At 34.7% G+C, this 24,369-nt stretch overlaps 1 protein-coding gene across 20 annotated transcripts in view; it reads left to right on the forward strand.

The window, feature by feature from the left end:
• Window positions 1-24,369, forward strand: part of LOC149773222 (protein furry-like) — a 242,636-nt gene that overhangs the window by 67,634 nt on the left and 150,633 nt on the right. For all 20 annotated transcript variants that reach the window (XR_016417442.1, XM_089946600.1, XM_089946615.1 and 17 more), the window contains 8 exons: window positions 1,217-1,329; window positions 2,551-2,745; window positions 4,081-4,170; window positions 8,063-8,319; window positions 12,035-12,205; window positions 13,975-14,130; window positions 20,355-20,501; window positions 23,725-23,897. Coding sequence is in view for 19 of the 20 variants with exons in the window: in XM_089946600.1 (XP_089802726.1) it covers window positions 1,217-1,329; window positions 2,551-2,745; window positions 4,081-4,170; window positions 8,063-8,319; window positions 12,035-12,205; window positions 13,975-14,130; window positions 20,355-20,501; window positions 23,725-23,897 (1,302 nt within the window). In the remaining variant the exon portion in view is untranslated. The remainder of the gene's footprint in view (window positions 1-1,216; window positions 1,330-2,550; window positions 2,746-4,080; window positions 4,171-8,062; window positions 8,320-12,034; window positions 12,206-13,974; window positions 14,131-20,354; window positions 20,502-23,724; window positions 23,898-24,369) is intronic.

A 24,369-nucleotide genomic window follows, 5' to 3' on the forward strand; every position in this document is an offset into this window, starting at 1 on the left:
GTGCTGAAAAATGATGTACGTATATGATATATAATACATATATTATGATGCCTACTTCAAGATGCCTCCCACCACTGAGTCAAGCTTGTAAGGTAAAGGCATCAGTAGTCTTGGAAGACGATGAAATCCTCCCTTTTTGTCTGCTGTTATATTTGGTGAAGAGAACGGAAATGTCAGACCATTTGTCAAATAAAGTCTGTGATATGGGAAAATCTAAGGCATTCTTTTGGAAAGTCAATTGCCACTGACATTTTTGTTTTGTTGGTATCAAGCCTATTTGGATTCATTTACCATTTCCAGCACTAGATAAGGACATGAGGTGGACAAGAATGTTCTTTGTGCTATCTCTAGACTTATCATTAGCATTGTGACATCATTGGCTATAGTTGACACTAACCTAAAGCTTACGATGGGACATTTAGGTTCATTTGAGATTTAATTCACAATACTGTGTTGGTTTCACTTCATTTGTATTATTTATATGAAGACCTAGAGTCATAATAACATGCATGGGAGTCTATGGTCAGGATTGCCAAGGTTGTTAACAGGTTTGCACACCATTCTATGGTCAAAGCCCTGATGGCTTCAGCTAGCATAGGTATAGACTCATCATTACTCAAGCCACATCATTTTTTGACTGTCAGGATTATGCCATTTGTGTCTCCATTACTTTTGGCAGTAGGATAGTGGAGGTTCAGAAGCAGGCAGCACAGCAAGTGCCCTTCCATCTGCCCTTGACACCTGCATTGGTCAACAGCATTAACTTTGATCTCAAACTTCAGGTGGGTGACAGGACCCTCAGTCTAGGAGACAGTTCAATAACAGGGATAAGAAACAAGGTTTCTCATGCCCTCAGCCTCCCAATAACCACTACTGACTTGCTACACTGACCACCTGTAGACAACCTACCAACTGTTGACAGACTTCTTCATTTTCACTAGTGTTGGATTGACCTGTGTTCGCAAAACATGGGTGATTCAGGTAATTTCATAGGGGATTAGGATTTCATTTATCCAACCCCCTCCATTTTCTCCCCCACACCGCCTTCATGATGGATATGCCTTCAGATTTGTTGGAAGTATGAACTCTGCAGAAGGAGATATGGTTGTTTGTTGTTGAACTTGCTTGATTTACTGCCTCCGCAGGCCACTGTAATTAAACTCAACAACTGCCTGTATATTTCCTAATTTACAAGTTATTTTAAACATTTTTCTAGGCTATGTACAGTTCGTTCAGAAAGACATTAGTGACACCAATACACAGCAGTTGGATGGATCACTGCGGATGCTGATGCAGCTTCTGTCTAAGTTCAACTCACCACCTCAGAAGGTATAGTTTCTCAGCTTGCATGTATGTTAGCAATTTAGTGTTTCTTCCATTTAAATATGTTCAGTAACCAGGGAAGATATTTTTTTTGTAAAACTTTTCTCTTATAGCATGATTACTTAAAGAGTTCATATGAAAATGATACACAATTCTCGACTACATATATGTATGACTACTCGATGCTGTAAGTGCCATCTGTCTGGATCTGTGGGCACAATATTTAGTTTTCATGGGTTGGTCATATTTGATCTGGGTGATTATGGAAAATTTATGTTTTTGGGAGGCAAATTGTTGATGGGAAAAGGCTGCTAGTAAATTAGACATGGCACAGATTTTAGAGGTGTCAGTGGATTAAGAAGGTTTTAGACTCTCTAGACTGTATTGATCTTAAATCCTTGATGGAATATGATTTGATGTTGCAATCAATCCTTCATTTGATAGGGCTGGGTGTTGTAATGTCTGAACATGAAAATACAACATACACAAAATCATGGGAGTTCATACTCATCCTTTCATGGAATTAATTTAGATCTTGTGATTTTAATTGAGGAAATTCTTTGTCTAGCTTTACTTGAACACTGAAAAGAGTAGAGATTTCGGAAAAATTAATAGTAAGATGCTTATTTCTGTGAGCAATATTCCACTCCCCCATCCCACAAATGAATTAAGTTAATTAAAAAATATTATTAGAGTTTGGATAGTGTAGCAGTACAGTGCTTACATTGCATCTCCTCAAACCCATGTTCCATCCCTGGGTGTGACACATGCAAGAGTGGGTAGTCCCCCATCCATGATCTCTGATTTCCTCCTTAAAGATTGCTTTATGCCAACCTCTGAGGCATCTGGATGGCAATATTCAAGTTGGAAGAATTTGTGTAATCATTTTAAAGTCAGTGAAATTCTAGTTACATCAATGACAACCTGTAAGGGACTAGCTTTGCTTTAAATATGTTAAATGCAGGAGTGAGACAGAAAAGTACATGACTAGTTGAAATATTGATCTTGGCTAATGGTGTTAGATGCCATCGACATAACATGTTGCAGGAAATGTAATAATTTTCCTTAAGGTTTTATTCATAAAAGATATTTAGGACATCAAACATAAATAAATGGTATATATATAGGCTTAATTTATACACATGTATGCTCTTTTAGTTAGCTTTTTATTCATATGGTTTGAGTGGCAGTTTTATGTTTATTTCCTCATGTTTGTACTTTCCCAAGGACCGTCTGATTGAGGCTTCTGCTGCCATTCCTGGTCCCTTGGGGAGCCTTACTGCTCTTCACGAGGTTGAAGGTTTGGCCCTTGTTATGCTTTGTAGTCACAGAACAGTCACAAGGAAACTGGCTGCACATCTTTTGAAGGAAGTCAGACTGATTGTCTCACAAACTCCTGTCACAGATAACACACCTGATCATGTAAGTATGGAAAATTTGGCAAACAGTCTGAGATTTTGTATGAAATTCAGTTTAGGGTTAGGGTAGGAAAAAAAAATCTGAATGGGGAATAATCTTTAACCATAAACCCAGCATCGTTCATTTTAGTGCAGCATTCTTCTTCCCTGAAAGTGACATACGTCATAGGTAAAATCTGATTCTGAACTTCTGCTCCCAAAAAAATGAATTTTAGTTTTATGAAGGTATGCATGATATGAGAATTTGGAATGCTGCGATATCAGCATTATGATACCCTAATGGACACAATAACCTTGTAAAAGTACTTGTAATTATAAAATATATAATTCAGAAGAGTTCTCTAGCACTTATTTTATTATTACACCTCTTTTTGCAAAAAATTTATTTGGATTTTTAAGTTCTATCACTACTCAAGTTGAATCTCGGCTGTTTCAAACAATCGTGTCATTCGCTGCATTAATATTCCATCTGAAAAACTGTGGACTGGCTCCAGCTAGTTTGTGATAATACAAACCCTACAAATGGGGGAAAGTTAGTGTCACATGACTCAAAAAGTGGCTGCACCAGCGGATAGGGGTATATAAACCTTGCGCTGACAAGACATAGTGACAAGTTGAACAAAATGAATCAACAACAACCTACTGATCTGACGAGTTACAATGATAATGACTAGGGGTGACTAGACAGCTCAGCAGATGGGAGAGAACACTTCCACATTCCTTAGGACAGTACCTTCCATGATATGAGAATATATCCATAAAACCATGCAAAGATAAAGTTTTGGTAATATGTACATGATCTGAGTATGAGAATGTGTCTGAGTCTTTGAAGCCATACAGATATAAGGTTGTAGTAACATGGAGATGATCTATCTCCAATTCTAATGAGACGTAAAAACAAAAAGTTGACAGACTGTATGCATCTCCTGAGTCTACTTGAATAGCACATAAATTTGACTTTGTGTTTTGTAAGTGGAAATGGACAAATCAGTTAAAGCATTTATCCAGAATTAATGCCTCAGAATCCTATGATTGTTGGTTTGATCCCTCATGGTGATTTTATGCTCAATCACAACAGTGTTGAAAATATATTGTCCATCCATGTCATTCTCTCTGTCCATCATGCTTTGGTGGTGTATATAGATTACTTTGATTTTATCTGAAGCATGCTGTTAATTATTCTTAGAAACTTTGAAAGGCAGCTACCCTTTTTGTTAAAATTTTGGATTATACAGGAAACATCAAAGGGAGAAATTTAGCAGCCTTTTTTAACCATTTTTGTTTTGTTTTGTTTTGTTTTTTTGCATTTGGGCCTATCAGATTTGTTTGGCTTCTCCAGGGTTTTGGACACATACTGATGGATGTCATGGATGAATCTTGCCCAGCGATAGTGGAAAGATTGTTACCTTCCCTACCTCCCAGTGAAAAGGTTAGTTGTTGATTTTTCAATCATGTCATTTTGATGTGATCTATATATTCATGAACAAAAAAGGGTATTGTTGGATTTACATAATGTTATTATATATTTAACATCTGTGACCTAGATATAGCATTGACATTATATATAATATGCATATGGTGAACCGTTGCCAACATTTGTCTCAGCAACATTATATTTTAGTAAGAAACAGGATGTACAAGAATCACATAGGGTAACAGTTCTTTTTCTCAACTTGCAGTACTACTAAACTGCATTTTTATTGTCTCTGTGAAGCTGTACAGAGATAATTGACCGCAGATTTGCTGTATCATTCTCCTTAACCTGGTTCCTTGCTTATTGCTAGAATGAGCTTAATAACATTTATTTTCATGTATAAAATGAAATAAGATAGAAATAATCATAACCAGTCTAGGTTGCATTACACAACAAACATGGCATCCATTTGTCATTATAAAATTTTACAGAGATTATAGAACACTGTTTAGTTGTATCAGACCAAGTCTCTACTAGTTATTAAGTTAAAAATGCCTGGATTCCCATTTAAACAGAGATGTTGATCCCTACCAACTAGGAACATGTAATTAGTAAATCCAAAAACAATCTCTATCTTTCCAATTAATGTTGCTAGTAGAAGGTTTGCATTAGATTATAGGAATTATATTCTCTCAAAAAATACAGTTTTTTATTGTGTTCAGATTGGTTAAAATATATATACAAGTAGTAGCAAATGCTTGACTTGTTAACATTTTTGCATTAGATTATAGGAATTATATTCTCTCAAAAAATACAGTTTTTTATTGTGTTCAGATTGGTTAAAATATATATACAAGTAGTAGCAAATGCTTGACTTGTTAACATTTTTGAACTTTGATGACTGAAAAGATATGGAAGCTTACCATCCCTTCTGCTGGATGAATCTAGTCCCTCTGATGAGTTACAATAGTAATGAAACCAGTCAGGGGGTAACTAGATCCCAGCAGATTGGAGGGTATGCATCCACATCCTTTCAGTTGTCACTTTCTTTCTTTCCAGCAGATGGGAGGGTATACCTCCACATCCTTTCAGTTGTCACTATCTTTCTTTACAATTAATTACTTTGCCTTTAGAATTTTGACCCTATTTTATTTTGGTACACTATTCAGATATTATCTAACAGAACCAAATATTGAAGGCAAATGCCAGGAGAGGTTTGTTTTTAGTATATACTGTAGAAAGGTCATGTTGTATTGATAAATTATTATGTTAATTAAAGCTTGGTGAATTTGATATCATATTTGACATTGTAACTTGAGGAAGGTTTGGTCACTCGAGTGTACCTTCAACATGTTAGATATATTGGGGCTCTTGCCTGCATGAGATTATTTGAAAGTAATTTCCTGTCCTAGCTGTTTGGGATCTTATGACTTGTTTCTAGATGTAAAAATTGGTATAATTACATATTTCTTCAGTTATGTTACACTGAGAAAAAATGTTCTCTTTATTGTTTTACTTTTGTTACCAAATGGTGAAATGTAGATATCACTTTTCTGATTGTGATGGCATTGTCACTGACATTTTGTATTTTTTGTTTCGATCTTGTAAGTTGTGTAAATCAGGTACATACAGTCAAGATAATTTATGGCACTTTATTTTATGCTAGACCATGAATTAATGGATTTTCCAAAAGAAATAATTTTGACTGTTGGCTGTAGTGAAATTCCAGATATATTTTTTAAATTTCTGAATCAGTAAAATCTGACCAAGAAGATTTGAGCTATTTTGAGAAGCTTGCATACTCTGTTGGTAAATATGGTCACCTTACCTGCAGACAAATCAAGTTCAAATCTCACAGTGTGCGTATACTTTTTTTATTGGTGTACTTGTATGTGTTGTTTTGCCTTGAATTGTGAAGGAGAATTAAGTTAATTGCTGATATTTTCTGTATGCAGAGCAGAACATTAATGGGTAACCTCTGACTTTGTAGGATACAGTAAGAAATCTGCTGCTTCAATAAGTTATACTATTGTATCATCAATTTTCGTGGGGGACCAATTTTCCTGGTTTTTGTTGTTGCCTCAAACCATGAATTTAAATCCCCAACGAAAAATGAGCCATGTAGGATGATGTCCGTTTTCTTACAGTGTTTCATTCCTAGAGATTAACACAGTTACTAGTGTTTGATAAATCAAGGTCAATACTGTAATCTGGTAATTAAATATTAGCTTTTACATGTGTTTGTTTTATTTTTTATTTTAACCTTTTGAAACAAGAATTATAAACATTTTATATTGTTTTAATGCACATGTTCGATAAGGTATCTGATAGCTGTAATTTTACACTCACTGCCTTAAATAGATATGTGAGGTAAATAAGGATAGAGAGAAAATAGAGAAAAAGCATAAGGTTTTCAAACAATAGTAATACTGAAAATGAAAGCAAAAATAATACCAAATAACAGTATATGAAAATTAAATTTCATACTTATTCAAATTGATCCTACATTCAAGTACAACTGTTGTTGAAACATTTAAATCCTTCTGAAGGCACATTTCATTTTATCCATGCATTTGTAATTCAAAAGAACAACAATCCTGTAAAATACTATAACTGTTTCTTGAAACACTATTATTAATGAAACACTATGTATATACACTAATTAGAGCAGAGTATTAAAGCTCACACTTCACCGATTTTTTGGACAAAGTCACTGTTTTAACATCGTGTCAATCAAGTCTCATGGTACTCACAAATGCTTCTCAGGTAAATAATCCCCAAATTGCTGAAGTAAACAAGTCCAGCTTTCTCAAAACCACTGATAATTAGGTCAGATCTTTCACTCATTGTCGTGTGATCTGCAATTATCCATTCATGAATTGGCTTGATTAATGAGGTTGCAAGGTTTACTGATACTGTGCACTGATCGTCACCAGTAACATCTTTTTCCGTAATGGCGTCCATGACCTGTTTAGCATACCACTCATGGAAGTGTGACTTTAATTCTTCTTTAATAACCGATTGGCCTAGTGTTTTTGGCTGCATCGGCTTTCTTTGAGCACTCAAACAAAAACATGGCAAAAATGATCAATCTTGACAGGTGTCTTATTTGTGCTCATAGAGATAGAAGTATTGTTTTAGTGTTGTTGGCTGTGTCAGCGTCGACTGATGTTATTCACTTGGCGGAAAACACGATGTAAGTATTGAACTTGCCAGGTCTTTGATTTATGCTTGTACAAGTGGTAGTATTGCTTTAAACATTAAAGTGACTGCCGTTTGTGTCGGCATAGTTTTATTCTTTTGTATTCTTTATTTTTGGTATTTGTAGAGGCTAAACCGTGAAGTTATATACCTACTAATATGCAGACTCTGAGAGACAAAACCATGAATTTAAGTACCCACAAAAATGCCTTTTTTGTTACAAAACGATGAAAATTGAACCCAACAAAAATAAATACAGTATTGCATGTTAAAACATTTGACCATAAATAAAAAGAAAATTTGCTTTGAACAACTTACATATTTTATTTTGTGGGTTAAAAACTTAAATATTTTAACCCATTGATGAAATATGTATGTTACTCAAGGATATCTCCTCTATGTGTTGGTTAGGCACCATGAGCTAATGAACACTTGTCCGCTATTTTACTTATAGTTATTTTCTTCAGAAATATATATTTATGTAGAAAAAATATGCATGCTGCCATTGTGCAAATTGGATATTTTATAAGTTAAGTTTTTTGCGACTGAAATGTTACTATATTTCCATCTGGTATTACATGTACACAAGCCAAGATAGATGACTTAAAAACATTGGCTCTTCTACAACCAACTTTAGCTGGTGTCTTCAAATAACTAAACTTTTTATGAGAATATAAGTATTCTGTCAATGTTTGTTTCATTACAGACCTTCATTTTGAACTCTTCTCACATTGACCTCCACTGGGTGATAGAGAGGTCCACATCATCATGGTGTTCTCATGACAAGTCCCACGATGAGCCCCACTCCGAGTCCACCTTTACAAAGGTGGACCCCTGGATGCAGTTCATTGCTAAGTGCATTTCCAAGGATTTTGCAATGAGTCAGTGTCTCTACGCTGTGGCCCATGCCTGGCCTATTGTTATGTCTCGCCTCACGGCACTGTACACACTGTTGGATCCAAAGTAAGTAACAAAAAGCGTTGGTAGACTCAATAAAGTAGTACTTACATGCTTGTTTTCCTTATCTTAGTTCAGGTTTCAATCCTTATTTTAGACACAAGCATCAATTATGGTTTTCTCCGGTTTCCCTTGTCATGAAACATTCTGAACACACAATTGGAACTGAGCCTTAAAATCAAGAACTTTTTATTGTAAATAAATATTTTATAATAAATAGGTAAAATTATTGTAAACAATTCAGAAATATCGTTTCCTCTGCACAGTTTAACAGTTGTTTGTTTCGGTTTTGGATATCTTGAATCTCATTTGAATTTTTTGCATTTTGACAGTATTTTGGTTTCTTGTCACTCAAAAGCCTTTACCTTGCATGCCCACTTCAGGCATGGGGATATTAGAATAAACCCAGTGTACCCTCCCACATTATGTAGGAAACACCTATTGGAGGAAACCTTTCTTCCCATGGAAGTGTCCTATCATAATGTTCCAACTGAGAAGGCTTTGGACATTTGAAAGAGTACAGTTTATATCCAGAATTGTACTTTGTATTTTTTTTTTGTTGTTGCCCATTTTAGCTTTATCATTGTTTTATCTTTTTTGGAATACCTCTTGCTCAGTATTGAATAGCCATGCTTGTGCTGATATTCCATATGTCCTCAAGGTTCCTGCACCCTCCTAATTTTTAATGAGGTCCTGGAATTCAACTGGAATTTGAATTAAATGAAAATATTCTGGAAACCTCCTTGAAAATAACTTTTTGGCATAAAATACCCAGAAATTTGATATTAGAAAGCTGAACTAAAAATTGTGTCCAAAAATATATATCTTTCCACTGCAACCTTCTAATGATTGATTTTTGCAATTATCATCATATTACTTTGTTACCCATGGTTGAATCTAGTAACTAAGAGATTTTTGCACATGTGCCTTCAACTGCAGCATTTTGTCTTTAATCAAAGTATCAGATATTACTAATGATTTCTGAAATTTGTCATTTTCTCCTTAATGTCTCCTGGAAAACTGGAAAATAACAATCATTTTGATGCTGGAACAGGACGTTTACATAACATAAATACTATTTACCATGTGTACAATGAGCTCAAAAATTATTTGATATGAATTTGTATTCAACCATTATAAACTTTATAAGGTTTAAATTTAAAACCAGGTCTGTCAGCAGGAATTTGTTGCAGTAAATATCAATATTTATAAATGCCCTTTTACTCAGCCTTGTCTTCTTGAACATATTGCATTTTCCTTGTCACCTGTGTGTATCAAACTTTGTATTGTTCTGGTTTATTAGTGGGCATCTTGAAAATCTTGTTATAGCCAATTTTCCTGAATTGTGACATGGGACTAAACAACTTATTCATTCTAAAATGGTTACTCATCTGACCTCAGCATGATGGCATTATGCCCATCTTGAATATCTCCTTATATCTAATTTTCCTGAATTGTGACGTGGGACTAAATAACTTACTCGTTCTAAAATGGTTACTCATCTGACCTCAGCATGATGCCCATCTTGAAATCTTGTTATAGTTAGTCCTCTTTTACAGATTGACATACTGACATGCAGTTTTCACTAAAACACTTCTCATTATATATAGATTGTCCTGAATGAAAGCAGCATCAATATGATATCCCAAAATTTGAAAAATCTTGTAAAAAGCCACTTCTCCATGATGGATGGGGTTACCAGTGATTTTTCTTGCATTAAAAACTACTTCCATCTTTTAATATATAGTTGTTTCTGTATATTAAAATGCTGCTGATGCAACATGATATATGGCTGCATTGATTGCCATCTTAAAAATCTTACATGGCTTCTTTTCCTGTGTAAGCAGTTCTATTGAGATGGCCATCTTAAAAATCTTACATGCCTTCATTTCCTGTGTAAGCAGTTTCATTGAAGCACTTGCAGTAATACAGTATGTAAGTAATTTTAATGAAAATAATACTCTGATCTCCAGTATGGTATAATGGCCATGTTAAAAGTCTTATTTATTACTCCTCTTTCACGAATTGTTGCATTGAAATTAGATTTTCCTTTAAACATTTAAATCAGTAATTGGTTCTGAATTTTTATTTTTAATGGTTTTAATGGTATTTGAACACAGTAATGACTATAGATGCCATGGAAATGTGAGCTAATTGATTTTCCAAGGACACGCTGAGGCAGCCAACCCAAGCTGGTCTGGACAGGTATTGAATCCATGACCTTTGGATTACAAGTCTAGTGCTCTGACAGCTGGGTTCTAAATTAAAATGGTGTGCATGTGACAACCAAAATATCTACACTTTGGTGAATCAGTTTTGAAAACCAGCCCATATTACCTTGGGGTAAAGTCAGACATCACTGATTACATTTGTGTACTTCATTTAGCAACTAAACACATTAACTTGTACATGTATATATTGGGTTTTTATCACTGATTACATTTGTATACTTCATTTAGCCACTAAACACATTAACTTGTACATGTATATATTGGGTTTTTATCACTGATTACATTTATGTACTTCATTTAGCCACTAAACACATTAACTTGTACATGTATATATTGGGTTTTTATCACTGATTACATTTGTGTACTTCATTTAGCCACTAAACACATTAACTTGTACATGTATAGATGAATTTTGACCAGACATTATATTTAGTTGCATTTCCTTGAACTAGTTGATAATTGGAACTTTGACATTGATTTTAATGTTGGTAGGTTCAACTTAGGTTTTGAAGTGTATTGGTTCCTTAGCATGATAAGACAGACAAGTATAAATGGTTGTTGTTGTTGTTGTTATAGGGTTTAACGCGATTTTTCAGCACAAGATAGGCTGTACATGTAATAATGGTGGAGGAAGAACCCAGGAAAACCCCAGAAAGAACCACCGATGCACGAGAAGCTACCTGCAAGCTTTCTCACATAGCCACATTATCCGATCATGTAACCCACATTGTGGAATTATTTGAAGAATACCTGATATAATACCATGTCCATTACTTCAGTTTTTTTTCTGTACCTACAATATTACTTAAAGATATAACCAAATTTAGCATGTATATATTTTGATATTAGCTGAGACAGGTTCAGTAATTTTGTATCTATGATAGCAGTTTAAGGCCAAGCACTGTGATAAATGATTTTGCATGTACTTCGTGAACATGGTAACTGAAACGTAAAAAATGGTTGTTTTTTTATTATTGAATTTAGTTAGAGTTTGTTTAAAGAATATCAGAGATGGTTTCAATACTTGGCAATTAAAAAGAAGAAAAGGCCTTATCTTGGATTCATGGAAATTCTTTTTTGACCCACAACAACAGGGGTCAATATTGCACAGATCAAGGTCATTTTGGTCTTAATTTTCTGCATGACAATTCATGTTGACAATAGTTGCTAAACAACTAAAAGATTCATAGAGGTGAGTGATGCAAATCTTGAATATATTCTGGTTCAGTAAGGCATAAGGAAAAACACATCGCTGATGTTAGCTCAAACCCCACAACCACATTTTTCCAAGATATTTCTTTGTGACCAATCCCTTAATCCAGTCTGTTATGGGCACTGCACCTCACACAAAAAAACATGTTAACAGTAATATAAGGCCATATATGTGTGTGGATTCTGTGCATTTTGTTTGGTCATTCAAAGATTTTCACATTGAGCCGTTTTAATATTTATATACAGTGTTATGATTTCTATGATTTGTTATTTTACAGCACAATGACCAATGAATATCGTGCATCATCTTTGCTACGATCAGGCAGTAAGAAGGTCACAACTGAACGAGATTTACACATGCAGCTGTGGCAAAACTATGTAATCCTGGCCTGTTGTATCGCCCAGAAAAAGAACATTCTCACCAGTAGATCTTCCACACCTGATTCAGGGTGGGTAGGATATTTTTATAGGCACCTGGATGGCACAGTAGTCATATATATATATTCACCATGTAATGAGTTATTAATCATCCAGTCTGTTTTAAGATGCACAGTTGTGAGACTCGCACTGATTTCTAAACAAATGTGCAAAAATCAACCAAATATACAAAACATGATACAAAATATTGGCTTGCCCTACCTTTGGCATGGATAGCCTGCCCCCCCCCCCCCAGCTTTTATGCAGCCACCATCAACAATATGGCGCATAACCTTATTCTGTGATCTTGTATTTCTGTCTGTTCATCCATGTGTCTCTCTATAACATTAATTCTGTATCACAGTCCTGTACAAAACTTTGTTGAAAGTTTGCACTTGAGGTAAGGGAGAAACCTATCAGTATTGGGTTAAATTGGTAAGAGGTCAAGGTCAATGTGTCTGAAAGAAGAAAAATGGTTTCCACACAATAACATTAGTTCCACATCACATACATGGACCAGACTTTATGGATAGTTTGCACTTTGGGTAAGGAATAGGCTTTTAGATTTTTGAATCAAACACTTAAATGTCAGGGTCAAGATAACTGAAAGAAAGAAAAAAAATGGTTTCTATCCAAGAACCTTAGTTCTGCATCAGAAACCTGGACCGAATATTGTTGACAGCCTGCATTTGTTGTAAGGAATCAGTTTGCAAGTCCAAAGGCCATGGTCACTGATTGAAGGAAGAAAAATGGTTCTGCACAAAAGTTTAAATTCTTAGCATTGCACCTTCACCAAAATTGTTGGATGACACAATATGAAAGAAGTCTATTGATTTAGGGGTCAAAAAATAAAGGTCACTTACACTGAAAAGTTAAAATTGGTTTCTGCCAAGCTCAGGGTCACTCTAACTGGTAGCAGAAAATTGGATTTTGCATAATAACCTTTGTACTAAACTACAAACCAAGGGCTTGTATGTGAAAGATCAGGACAAGTGGCTTAATGAAAAATGTATTTTGCCAGGAAAAAAAATTTCTGTAGTGAGTTCCTTGACCAAATTGTTCGAATGGTTTGCACTTGAAGTAGTAAAGCAACCTATGGCTCTGTGGATCTATAGGTCATAGTCATGGTAAGTCAAGTACCAAAATAGTGTTCTGCACAATTACTTGGATTCGAAGACCATATAATGTGACCATTGGTCGAGGTCATTGAAAACCATTGGTCAGTGACATCAAGAATCAAAATGTCATACTAGTGACTCCATTAACACAGGGCAGACATATCATGTGCCATCACAGTACTCTTGTTTCATATGGAGCAGGGAAATTTCTCTCTAAATTTTCAGTCTAAGAATGACCATGCCAGGCAGTTTAGTTTTTCTGTCCCATTTAATTGCATTGATTCTGGGGCCTATAGAGTGAATCTTTATTGTTTGTTTCTGTAATAATCAAGAAATACAAACTTTTTTGGAGGAAAGAAATTTTGTTCTAGTGGGCCTGCACGTACTGAATGTTTTCCTCATTTGTAAAAAAAAAATATGTATTTTAAATTGCAAAATAAGAGCTGTAAGTTAATTTTGCTTTGCTTGTTCAGTTCGGAAATATGGGATGCAAGATAAAAGAATGAACTTACATATTATTTCATTTTATGTGAAACACTTGTAATATTTAATATTTTGCATATTAAATGTTGTGCACTTTTTAATTTGTTAAGTGGCATCACTAGTCTCTGACACAAAATGAGTTTTACTTACAATGTTATGCAGTCTCATTCTAACTTTAAACTCAAACACTTTTTAAACAGAACACCATCAGAGGGTGAGAAAGGAGATACCCAGAAGAATGGGGAGAAGGTATCAGACTTATTCCGTCTCCTTGTGCCAATAATGAAATGTGAAAGCGCAGATATTAGAAATACTGTGGTCAATGGCCTTGGCTACACAAACCCTTCTGTCTTCAAGTAAGTAGATTGGTTACTTTTTATGCCTTCCACTACAGTGAAGAGGGCATATTGTGTTTCTGCTGTCTATCTGTATACCAGTAAATCTATCCCAGATCTGTTAGTATGATAATACAAAGACTGTTGCAGCTTTCAACCATGAAATTGTACATGCTTTATTATGGTCATATATAGGTAATATAATAAGATTTTCATACCCTTACAGCAATTTTCCCAGGGCTTTTACTCATTTTTGTGGTTATTTGAACTTTCCAATGTCTGTCAGCTGACATCCATCATCCATTGTCTGTCTGTCAGTCCACATCCATCATCCATTGTCTGTTTGTCAGCAGACATCCATCATCCATTGTCTGTCTGTCAGCTGACATCCATCATCCATTGTCTGTCTGTCAGTCCACATCCATCATCCATTGTCTGTCTGTCAGTCCACATCCATCATCCATTGTCTGTTTGTCAGCAGACATCCATCATCCATTGTCTGTCTGTCGGCTGACATCCATCATCCATTGTCTGTCTGTCAGTCCACATCGATCATCCATTGTCTGTCTGTCAGCAGACATCCATCATCCATTGTCTGTCTGTCAGTCCACATCCATCATCCATTGTTTGTCTGTCAGCCAACATCCATCATCCATCTGTCCATTAGCACAAGTTTGTTGTCGTTACTTCTCGTAAACTTCTCGGAGGATTGCCGTCAAATTTTACACACACATTCATCCGCTGGTCTAGTTGATCCTAAATGAAGATGTTGCCATCTAGAATCTAATATGACCACCACAGCAGCCATCTTGAAAATGTTGCTGTCGCTACTTCTGTTCAATGGATATTCATATCAGCATAGGGTTTTCTTTAAAAGATTAATTATGAGGTGTAGTTCATCCTAAATGAAAATGTCGATGATCTTTGTACAGTATGGTTGCCACAGCAGCCATCTTGAAATCTTGTTATCACTACTTCTGAATGAAAAGACTTCTAATGATGTCTAGTTGGATGTAAAAGAAAATGGTGCCACTTGCGTATCCATTATTGACACCACAGTGGCCATCTTGAAAATCTTGTTATCACTACTACTCCTAGTTGGTCCTAAACGAAAAAATGGTGCTGATCGGATATTCAATATGGACACAGTAGCAGCCATCTAGAAAATCTTGTTATTGCTACATATAGGTGGCTGGTCATATTGACATTATGCTTTCACCAAAAAAACGTTGTATGATATCCCATTGGTCCTAAAAAGAAATGATGCAATCTGATATGCAATATGGCCAGCCTGGCAGCCATCTTGAAAATCTTTTTATAGTTACGCCTTCAAAACTAAAACTCATATAAGAATGGGGTTTCCACCAGACAACTTTTATAATGTCCTTTTCGTTCAGAATGAAAATAATCCCAATCGACATCTAATATGTCGATCATATGAGCTAATGAAAATATTTTTATAACTGAAGAATATCAGTGTTGGTTTCAAGACTCAGCAGTTAAAAGGAGTAAATAGTCTTACCTTGAATTCCTGCACATTCTCTTCAATCAGTAGAGCATGTCCTTTCGAGGAATTCATTAAAGTTTATGTTATAAATTATTTGAACTTTTGCATTTGAGTCTTTTTGGTCTAAATAGTACTGTCCTATTAACATCGCTGCAATGGGGGTATATATATATCTTTTATAAACACAATTTTATAGTTTATACTGTCACAAGATAAAAGAATACCTCATTGTTTGCATAAAATGAACACTCAGAAGCAGATAGTATAGAGCCAGATATGGTCCAGAAGTGCTGGAACTCTCTTCATAAAAAATTTAATTTATGCTCTTATTTAACCATTTTGAAAAACATTAACTATCCTCTGAGTGAGGAGGCTAGAATCCTGATATCATCCTTATGTTTGTATCCTGATATCATCCTTATGTTTGTATCCTGATATCATCCTTACGTTTGTATCCTGATATCATCCTTATGTTTGTATCTTGATATCATCCTTACTTTTGTGTCCTGAGATAATCCTTGTTTGTATCCTGATAGAATCCTTATGTTTGTGTCCTGATAGAATCCTTGTGTTTGTATCCTGATAGAATCCTTGTTTGTATCCTGATAGAATCCTTATGTTTGTATCCTGATAGAATCCTTATGTTTGTATCCTGATATCATCCTTACGTTTGTATCCTGATATCATCCTTGTGTATGTATCCTGATATCATCCTTACGCTTGTGTCCTGATATAATCCTTATGTTTGTGTCCTGATAGAATCCTTATGTTTGTATCCTGATAGAATCCTTCTTTGTATCCTGATAGAATCCTTATGTTTGTATCCTGATAGAATCCTTATGTTTGTATCCTGATACCATCCTTATGTTTGTATCCTGATATCATCCTTATGTTTGTATCCTGATATCATCCTTATGTTTTTATCATGATATCATCCTTATGTTTGTATCCTGATATCATCCTTATGTTTGTATCCTGATATCATCCTTATGTTTGTATGCTGATATTATCCTTATGTTTGTATCCTGATGTCATCCTTATGTTTGTATCCTGATGTCATCCTTATGTTTGTATCCTGATATCATCCATATGTTTATATCCTGATATCATCGTTATGTTTGTATCCTGATATCATCCTTATGTTTGTATCCTGATATAATCCTTATGTTTGTGTCCTGATATAATCCTTACGTTTGTATCCTGATAGAATCCTTATGTTTGTATCCTGATAGAATCCTTATGTTTGTATCCTGTTAGAATCCTTATGTTTGTATCCTATTAGAATCCTTATGTTTGTATCTTTACACACTTATCAAATTTAAATACATGTAGTTATGGACAGAGTCCAGAAATGCTTTGTATGCACCCATTGCAGTAGCAGAAAGGTGTACATTGTTGTGCTGCATACCACCAGCACATATAGCCTAAAACCAGTTTAATATGATTGCACAAAAGCTGTTGGACTTAAAGAGTCATGGAATTTTACCCACCTTTTGACTTTCATGGATAGATGACCAAATAAATTTTTCAGGTTTTAGATACATGTTTGAATTTTGGATTTGTAATTTTTATTTTATAGAAACCTTTTTTGCACAGTTAAGCAAAGACCACTTGAGTTAAACAAATGAAATTTATGAGACATATATGTACATGACCTGATCAAATTTTGAGTCCATTACATAAATTATTTTTTTTAAATTAATATTTTTCCAATTATTTAGGCCTTTATATGAGCAAAAACTTTGTTCATATGATTGAGCAAAAAATCACATAAAATATATAATGAAATTTTATATGTATTTTTGTATGCAGAAATTTATGAACTGAAGATTTTCATGCCATTACAGTAATTTTACTGTTTTGAATGTTGGTCTTGGATTTTTGGAGTCTGCAGTGGTCATATTGAAAAATTTTAGAAACAGAAATCTAGCTCATGTTAGAGTTATGATTCTTTGTTTATTTTTTTATATATTCACACAGTTTCCTGGCTGAGGCCTGATGTTGCATAGTGTGCAGACAGATCTGATCTATACTCTTTGTTCTAATTTGAAGCAAACAGTGTTGACTCCTCAGCTGTCACATTTTGCTACTGCATATCTGGACTGGAAGTCATACAGCTTTCGAGTCTGATCTTTAAATTGTTTGTCAGCCAATCACAAAGGGTTTTAATTTAGTAACATCACTTTTGATTGGCAGAAAGTGACAGTTGGACAGGCATTATGCATAGAGGAATAATATACTGTAAGATAATGTTTCATAGCATGAAACTACAGTCAAACTTGTTGATACAGCCACCCATGGGAAAAGACAAAACTGGCATTTGTGCGCAGGTGACTGATTACACAGATTCATCTTTCAGAAATGTCTTTGAATAAATACTGTGCATTAAATGCCATTATTATTATTATTATTATTATTATTATTATTATTATTATTATTTCTATTGTTGTTGTTGATATTATTATTATTATTATTATTATTTTCATTTTTATATTATTTATCGCTTTCCTACTCAGTTAAATTCATTGTAGACCACTCTGGTGGCCTAGTGGTTAGAGCATCTGCCTCAGATGCAGGAGATTGTGGGTTCAAACCCTGGCCAAGTCATACCAAAGACTTATAAAAATTGTACAGCTGCCTTGCTAGGCATTCAGTAATAAGAGGTTAGGGTTAGGACTAGTCAGCCTGGTGTCAGGATAATGTGACTAGGTGGGACATTATAACTGTATGTCTACACTGTGATGCCTTAGTGCTAGACATAAATATAAACTGCAACACTGCAGACATGGAAGCGATATGACTGCAAAATTGTTAAAGCTATGATAAAAATCCAAATCACACACACAAATTCATTCTATAAATTAAATCATTACTGACTTCAAATTATCACTGATCTTAGATTGTTTTGTGAACTTTGACAAGATAATAATTTTAATACAGATTGACAGCTTATATATGATTATAAAACACATGACGGATTCTTTGGTTGGCCATCTTGTATAAATTAGGCATGGAAACAGCTGTTCATGCTTTCAAAACAGTATCAGGATTAGCCAGTTGTTCAACTTGTCATGATTAACTCATTTGGCCCCAGAGGTTTTTGTCGTTTTTGCCTGAAATGTGCATAGGAAAGACATTTGGGGGGGCTATTTCTGAATACATCATAATACATCGGCTTTCAACAGATTTTCCATGAGACTAATGCCTAGTTGTATTAGAAACATCATTTTACATTGGTTGTTTTTCTTGCGCATGAGCAGAAGGGTAAATTTTTTTTTTGTTGTTTTTTTTTGTTTTTTTTGTTTTTTTTTTGCTTAATGGACCCATCATTTTTGTATGGAGACTGCGATTTTTTCCAAATGCCCACCTTATCCTAGTTTTTGTAAAGGTTCACCTGTCTGTGTGCAGTAAAGACTGGTATGCCTTAGATCTGAGGCCAAAAGGTCTAAAATCCGGACACAAAATCGCATTCCGATCTCGAGTGAATTTATGGTGAAAAAAAACAGGGTCCAAAAAATGAGGTTTTTCTCTCTGTATTTTGTAGTGCAACTAGAACTTCCAGATTATTTGATATAATTTTAGAGCTATATCTGTCTGCTTTTTTTTAATACCACCCACGTTGGTGTATCTTAAATGACCTTGATGCTGCAGAGCTTGGAAGTAGGGTACAGCCTCATCACGCCTACAGATGGGATCGGAGCCGAATCGGTTAAAAGACATTCATCGTATGGGAGAGGCCTGTGATGAATAGGGAATCAAAAGAAGTTGTATTTGCTATTTTCTGTGATCAATGAACTGAAACTTGCCTGTTGGTACAGAGGAGTTTAAAAATATTGAAGGACCCTAACTGTTATGAAAAGGGATATCTCTTCTCAAAGTTGAACATCATTTTCAAAATCAGCCATATCTCACTTACACTTAATAGTCTATTGGACTGAGTTCTCCCAACCCCCATTTATGCTGTGACTACGTGACTACTTGTTCTACTGTCCAGCAAACAAATTTCTTGGCCCTCTCCTGTTAGGATAAAAACTGCTTTGCTTTCATTGATGCCTTAGATTTAGACAGACAACATGACTTAATCCTACACTGAGTACAAGCAAGGTACGAAATGTTTACACATCAATTCACATGATATGCCTTTATAAAAAAAAGTGTCTTGCTCATGAAACACAACATTAATTTGCATGCTTAAATGTGATCACTTTTGATACACTCCAAAACCTGCTTAAGGCAAGGAGAACCATTACTGTTTAGGAAACACTTGGCCACTAATTGCAGAATTCAGATGACCTTCACATACATGTCATTTATATAGAAACTTTGCTGGGAGGAAATTAGGATTGTCTTTGTGACAAGGTGACTACTATTTACAGGTGATCATTAGGACATGCTTGACTGTAATTAAAAGCATACATTATGTGGCAAGGGTTAAAAGTGTTGCCCAACTTTGGGTGGGTAACCCTTGTCCAATTTTCTGGTTAAATTTGTACTTAGACCAGTTTGCAGTCACTGCAGTGTGAGGCAAATAATGTTAACCTTATGCAGTAGTGGGAATAGTTTTACCCTTATAATGCCACTCTTATTCATCTGTCTGGTTAATTTTTGTAGTTAAATCACTTTTCTGGCACTGTGTTGGATCGTTCATGCTCATGAACACAATTTCATCATTGTGATAATAACAGACCATGATGTACACTACTTCATTACTTAATTCACAGTATGTCTTTTTATGTAGAGTGCTGAAGGAGGAGTTGGTTCCCTTTTTGAAGGAAGCAATAGATAGGAAGCAGGAGAGCAAGAGAAGGAGGAAGAGAGATGTACTTCGGGTCCAGCTGGCTCGTATATTTGAGATTATGACAGAGAACAGAACGTTTGCTGACAGGTACATCATTTTATTCCAGTTTTATAAATTCTTGACACAGATTTGCTAATCACCCACATGCAATTCTATACACTCAGACTTTAATGGGTATATGGAATTTGGCAAGTAATATGAAAAATCAAATGGTAGTAAGAACTCCAGAATAGAAGGGACTATAATTGTTTTTGCAAGAAGTGGCTGGCTTTATGAATCATTCATGCTTGCATCCATAACCTAAAAAATGCTTATTAACAGTCAGACCAAATTAATTTGAGGACAAAATGGTGGAAACCTACAGTAATCATGTCTCTGGTTTCCACAAGAAAATTTTACTTGGAATTTATGAATTTTAACAAAGCTGTCTTGAATAGTTATTAGTACATTATATTTTTTTCATGCATATGATTTGGATCTTCCAGTTTGATTTGACCATTCCAAGTTTTTCAAATTCTGGCACCAAATTGAAGTAATTTGCTGTCTGTCTTGACCATTTTCAATTTTATATCCCAGTTTAGAATGTCAGAGCTATTATAAGGCCCAAGGCATACATTGGAACTTTTGGTCACTTATGAGGAATATGCTACAATTTTGGCTCTGAAGGCATAAATCCTAAAATCACCATTCTCCATCAAGTACATTCCCCAATCACATTAGCATTTGACTTAGCACTTGTACGATTTATGTGAGTAACATTTGAAGGATTTCATGTATTCAAACCAAATTTTGTGTGAGGCTTTATGTTGGGAAGAACTAAATGTTTGTTTTTCAATATTTTTGTTTATAAGAAATTAGATGGAGTTATGGCCCCTTTTTGATTTGGAATTTTGCTCTTCGGTTGCAGTTTCATTTTTAAACGTTAACATTTAAAGGAATGGCTTCAGATTAAGTTTGGTAGGATGCTTTACATTTTCAAGACATTGTTCAAATTTGCTTGTCACCATTATGACAATTTTACAGTTATTGCTTCTGTTTTTTTTACTTAAAACTTTGCCAGTCAGTTGCATTGTATTGGGGGGGGGGGCACCCACGTTGTGTTTAAACATTTATAGATTTTATATGTCATGACCAAGTTAGTGCTTAACACAAATAATATACTATTGGTTCTTCTGACCTTACATGATTTCATACAGAAATATGTTGACAAATAGAGGAATTTATAGAAGGAACTCAATTAGTGTGTTGATGTCTTACATGTTTTCCATAGCACAATTTTAGCATAGTTTATTGGAGTTCAACCAGATTTGTTTTCATTGTGTTGTATTGTGAGACATTAAATAAGTCTGATGTCCAGCATTCCATGACATCATTTACAGGAGCTATGGTTTTGATTGTCCTTCCACCAGACTTTGGTTTTTACAGCATAAATTTACCAAGGACTGTTGGATGTCAACCAAAGTTGGTATGTGGCTTTATGTTATCATACCTTGAATGATTTCTATATCCAGCATTACATGAAATCATTTACATGAGTTATGGCCACTTGATCATGTCTTCCATTGAGGTTTCTGCCGCATTACTTTTACCAAGGATTGTTGGATATAAACCAGATTTATTGCTGAATCCTTGAGTGAGTTGGATTTCCATCCTTACACATTGACATTTAGAGTGGTTATGGCCCTTGACTACCCAATCTTCATACTTCTTTTTCCAAATTCAAGTTCCACTGATTACGTCCCTCTTTTGCAAATTGTAGTGAGAAGAACCCTTTGTGATCCCTTATTGCTAATAGCTTTGGGTTTTTCTTCATTTTAAATAAAAATAAGTGATCAGTTATATATAACATAATGAACATGCATCCATGAATACAAAAGTCAGGAGATAAATATTTTAGATGCTTTAATATCAGTGACAGGGTTTGAAACATCTTGGTGCACACATGCACAATACACTATTTTGAGACAGTGGATTTAAATATTGGAGATTGCTTTTTGCACCCAAGCTTTAAAACTGAGTAAGTAAATGGTTTTGTCAGCCTTCTTTGTTCACTATGCCTTCAACTTACTGCTTTGTATTATATCACCAATATTTATGTGTGTACTTCCTTCGATAGAAACTTCACAATAGCAAATATAGTCCCTTTATGAATTTAAACTTATCTTTTGATTTGTTCAAAATGCAGTTAATATAAATGACCTTATTAAAGTCGTACGTACTTAATCTCTGATTTTAAATTAACAAGCTTCATTAGACACGTCCTAAAGCTTTCTCTCTATGTAAATTGTCACCTAATCAGTGATCAGTTTATGAAAGTCAGGATTACTGATTTCAGAGTTAGGTTGTTAATTAATAAATGGTTTGTGTAAGACCATTGCATGATTGAGATTAAAACAACAATACATTTTTAACTGGCTGATTGTACTGTGTATGAGTGAGCAATGACTTTTGTTTTGGTTGATTTAAATAATCTTGATTAAAGTTAATCTTTGTAAGAGGGTATTTGGAGATATCACAGCTAATGAATGAGTCACAGCAGTTTTAAAACTTGAAAGTAAGCATTTTAGTAAAATGGTTTATAATGTAAAGGGCGGGGCTGAGTGGCTGAATAGTCGAAAGTGCTCACAATTACAGATCCCTGCCATCTAAACTCTGTCTGCATGGGTTTGTGTCTTGAGTTGGCCAGTGTGGGTACATGAGAAAGCATGCCAGTAGCTTCCCATGGGTAGTTGCTTCTTTCCAGGGTTTTCCCAAGTTCTTCCTCCACCAGTTATACTGGCCACCATAAATAGCCTATCTTGTGCTGAAAAATGGTGTTAAACCCCATAACATCAACAAGGTATTGTATTGGTATGCAGAGTATATTTTTTTCAAAACTACATTTGTTTGTTGGAGTTTGATATAAGCTTGACCTCAACCTATAAAGGAAAGGGAAATTAATTTTGAACAGGCATTAGTGTGGACAACATAAAAATGATTTAGAAAGACTAAATTGTCTTACATAATTAAACTATGAAATATATTATATATAGGTTGAAGTACTGTATATACTTATAAAATGTGTCCAGCTGCAATCAATATAGACCCATATATAGTCTGTGTTATATGTTCTACATAATACTCTCAACAAACTGTATAGACCCAGATCTGTTGGCACATTATGAAATGTCAGATCCAGATCTATGCAGTTTGCAGTTGGACATGATGTTTAAGCATGTATTTATGGTACTGTGTAAGAGATGGTACATTGTACTATTTTCAAAGGCACATGCATACCATGTTTATTAGAATATGATTCTTTTTATATCAGCGATACCGGTGTGATAGATAAGAATGAGGGTTGTCTGAGTAAGACATTTGTGGAGTACATCGATGGAGCTCGGCTGTACTTGGAGAGTGAGAGTGACAGGGATCTTCCAATCCTACAGGATATCCGGATCCACTTCAGCCGATTTATCAGAAACCTCATCTATTACACACCAGGTAGTAGATAGGTAGAATGTGTAACCAATGTGAGATACCCAATCATCCCATCTTTAACCAAGTATAACATTTATATTCAAAGAGCAGTAATCGATAGAGAAAAATGACAAAGTACACATGCATTGTACATATGCAATTTATATTTTAAGTGATTTTAAATTGGTCTTAACTAATATAAAGTTTAAATTTTGATATCTTTTAAAATACTTTTTAATCTGATTTGTTGCAGAGTTGGTGCCTTTCCATTTTAACCTGTTTTAATATAGGTTCTCCCAAATTTAAAAATCTTGTAGAGAAATCAAACAAGTGTTCAAAATGTACCAGATGATATATTTCCAGATCTTTGCTTAGTAGGACTGTTTAGTAAGCATTATTCCTATTCATTTTTTTCATTCAAATACAATATCTGATTATTATTCCTTAAGAGCATGAGTACTACCTTGAAAATCCCACCCTCCTAAGTTTACTTTTA

Source organism: Sinohyriopsis cumingii, unplaced genomic scaffold, assembly GCF_028554795.1.
Source record: "Sinohyriopsis cumingii isolate HCF-2022 unplaced genomic scaffold, ASM2855479v2 utg000810l, whole genome shotgun sequence".
Classification (NCBI taxonomy): domain Eukaryota; kingdom Metazoa; phylum Mollusca; class Bivalvia; order Unionida; family Unionidae; genus Sinohyriopsis; species Sinohyriopsis cumingii.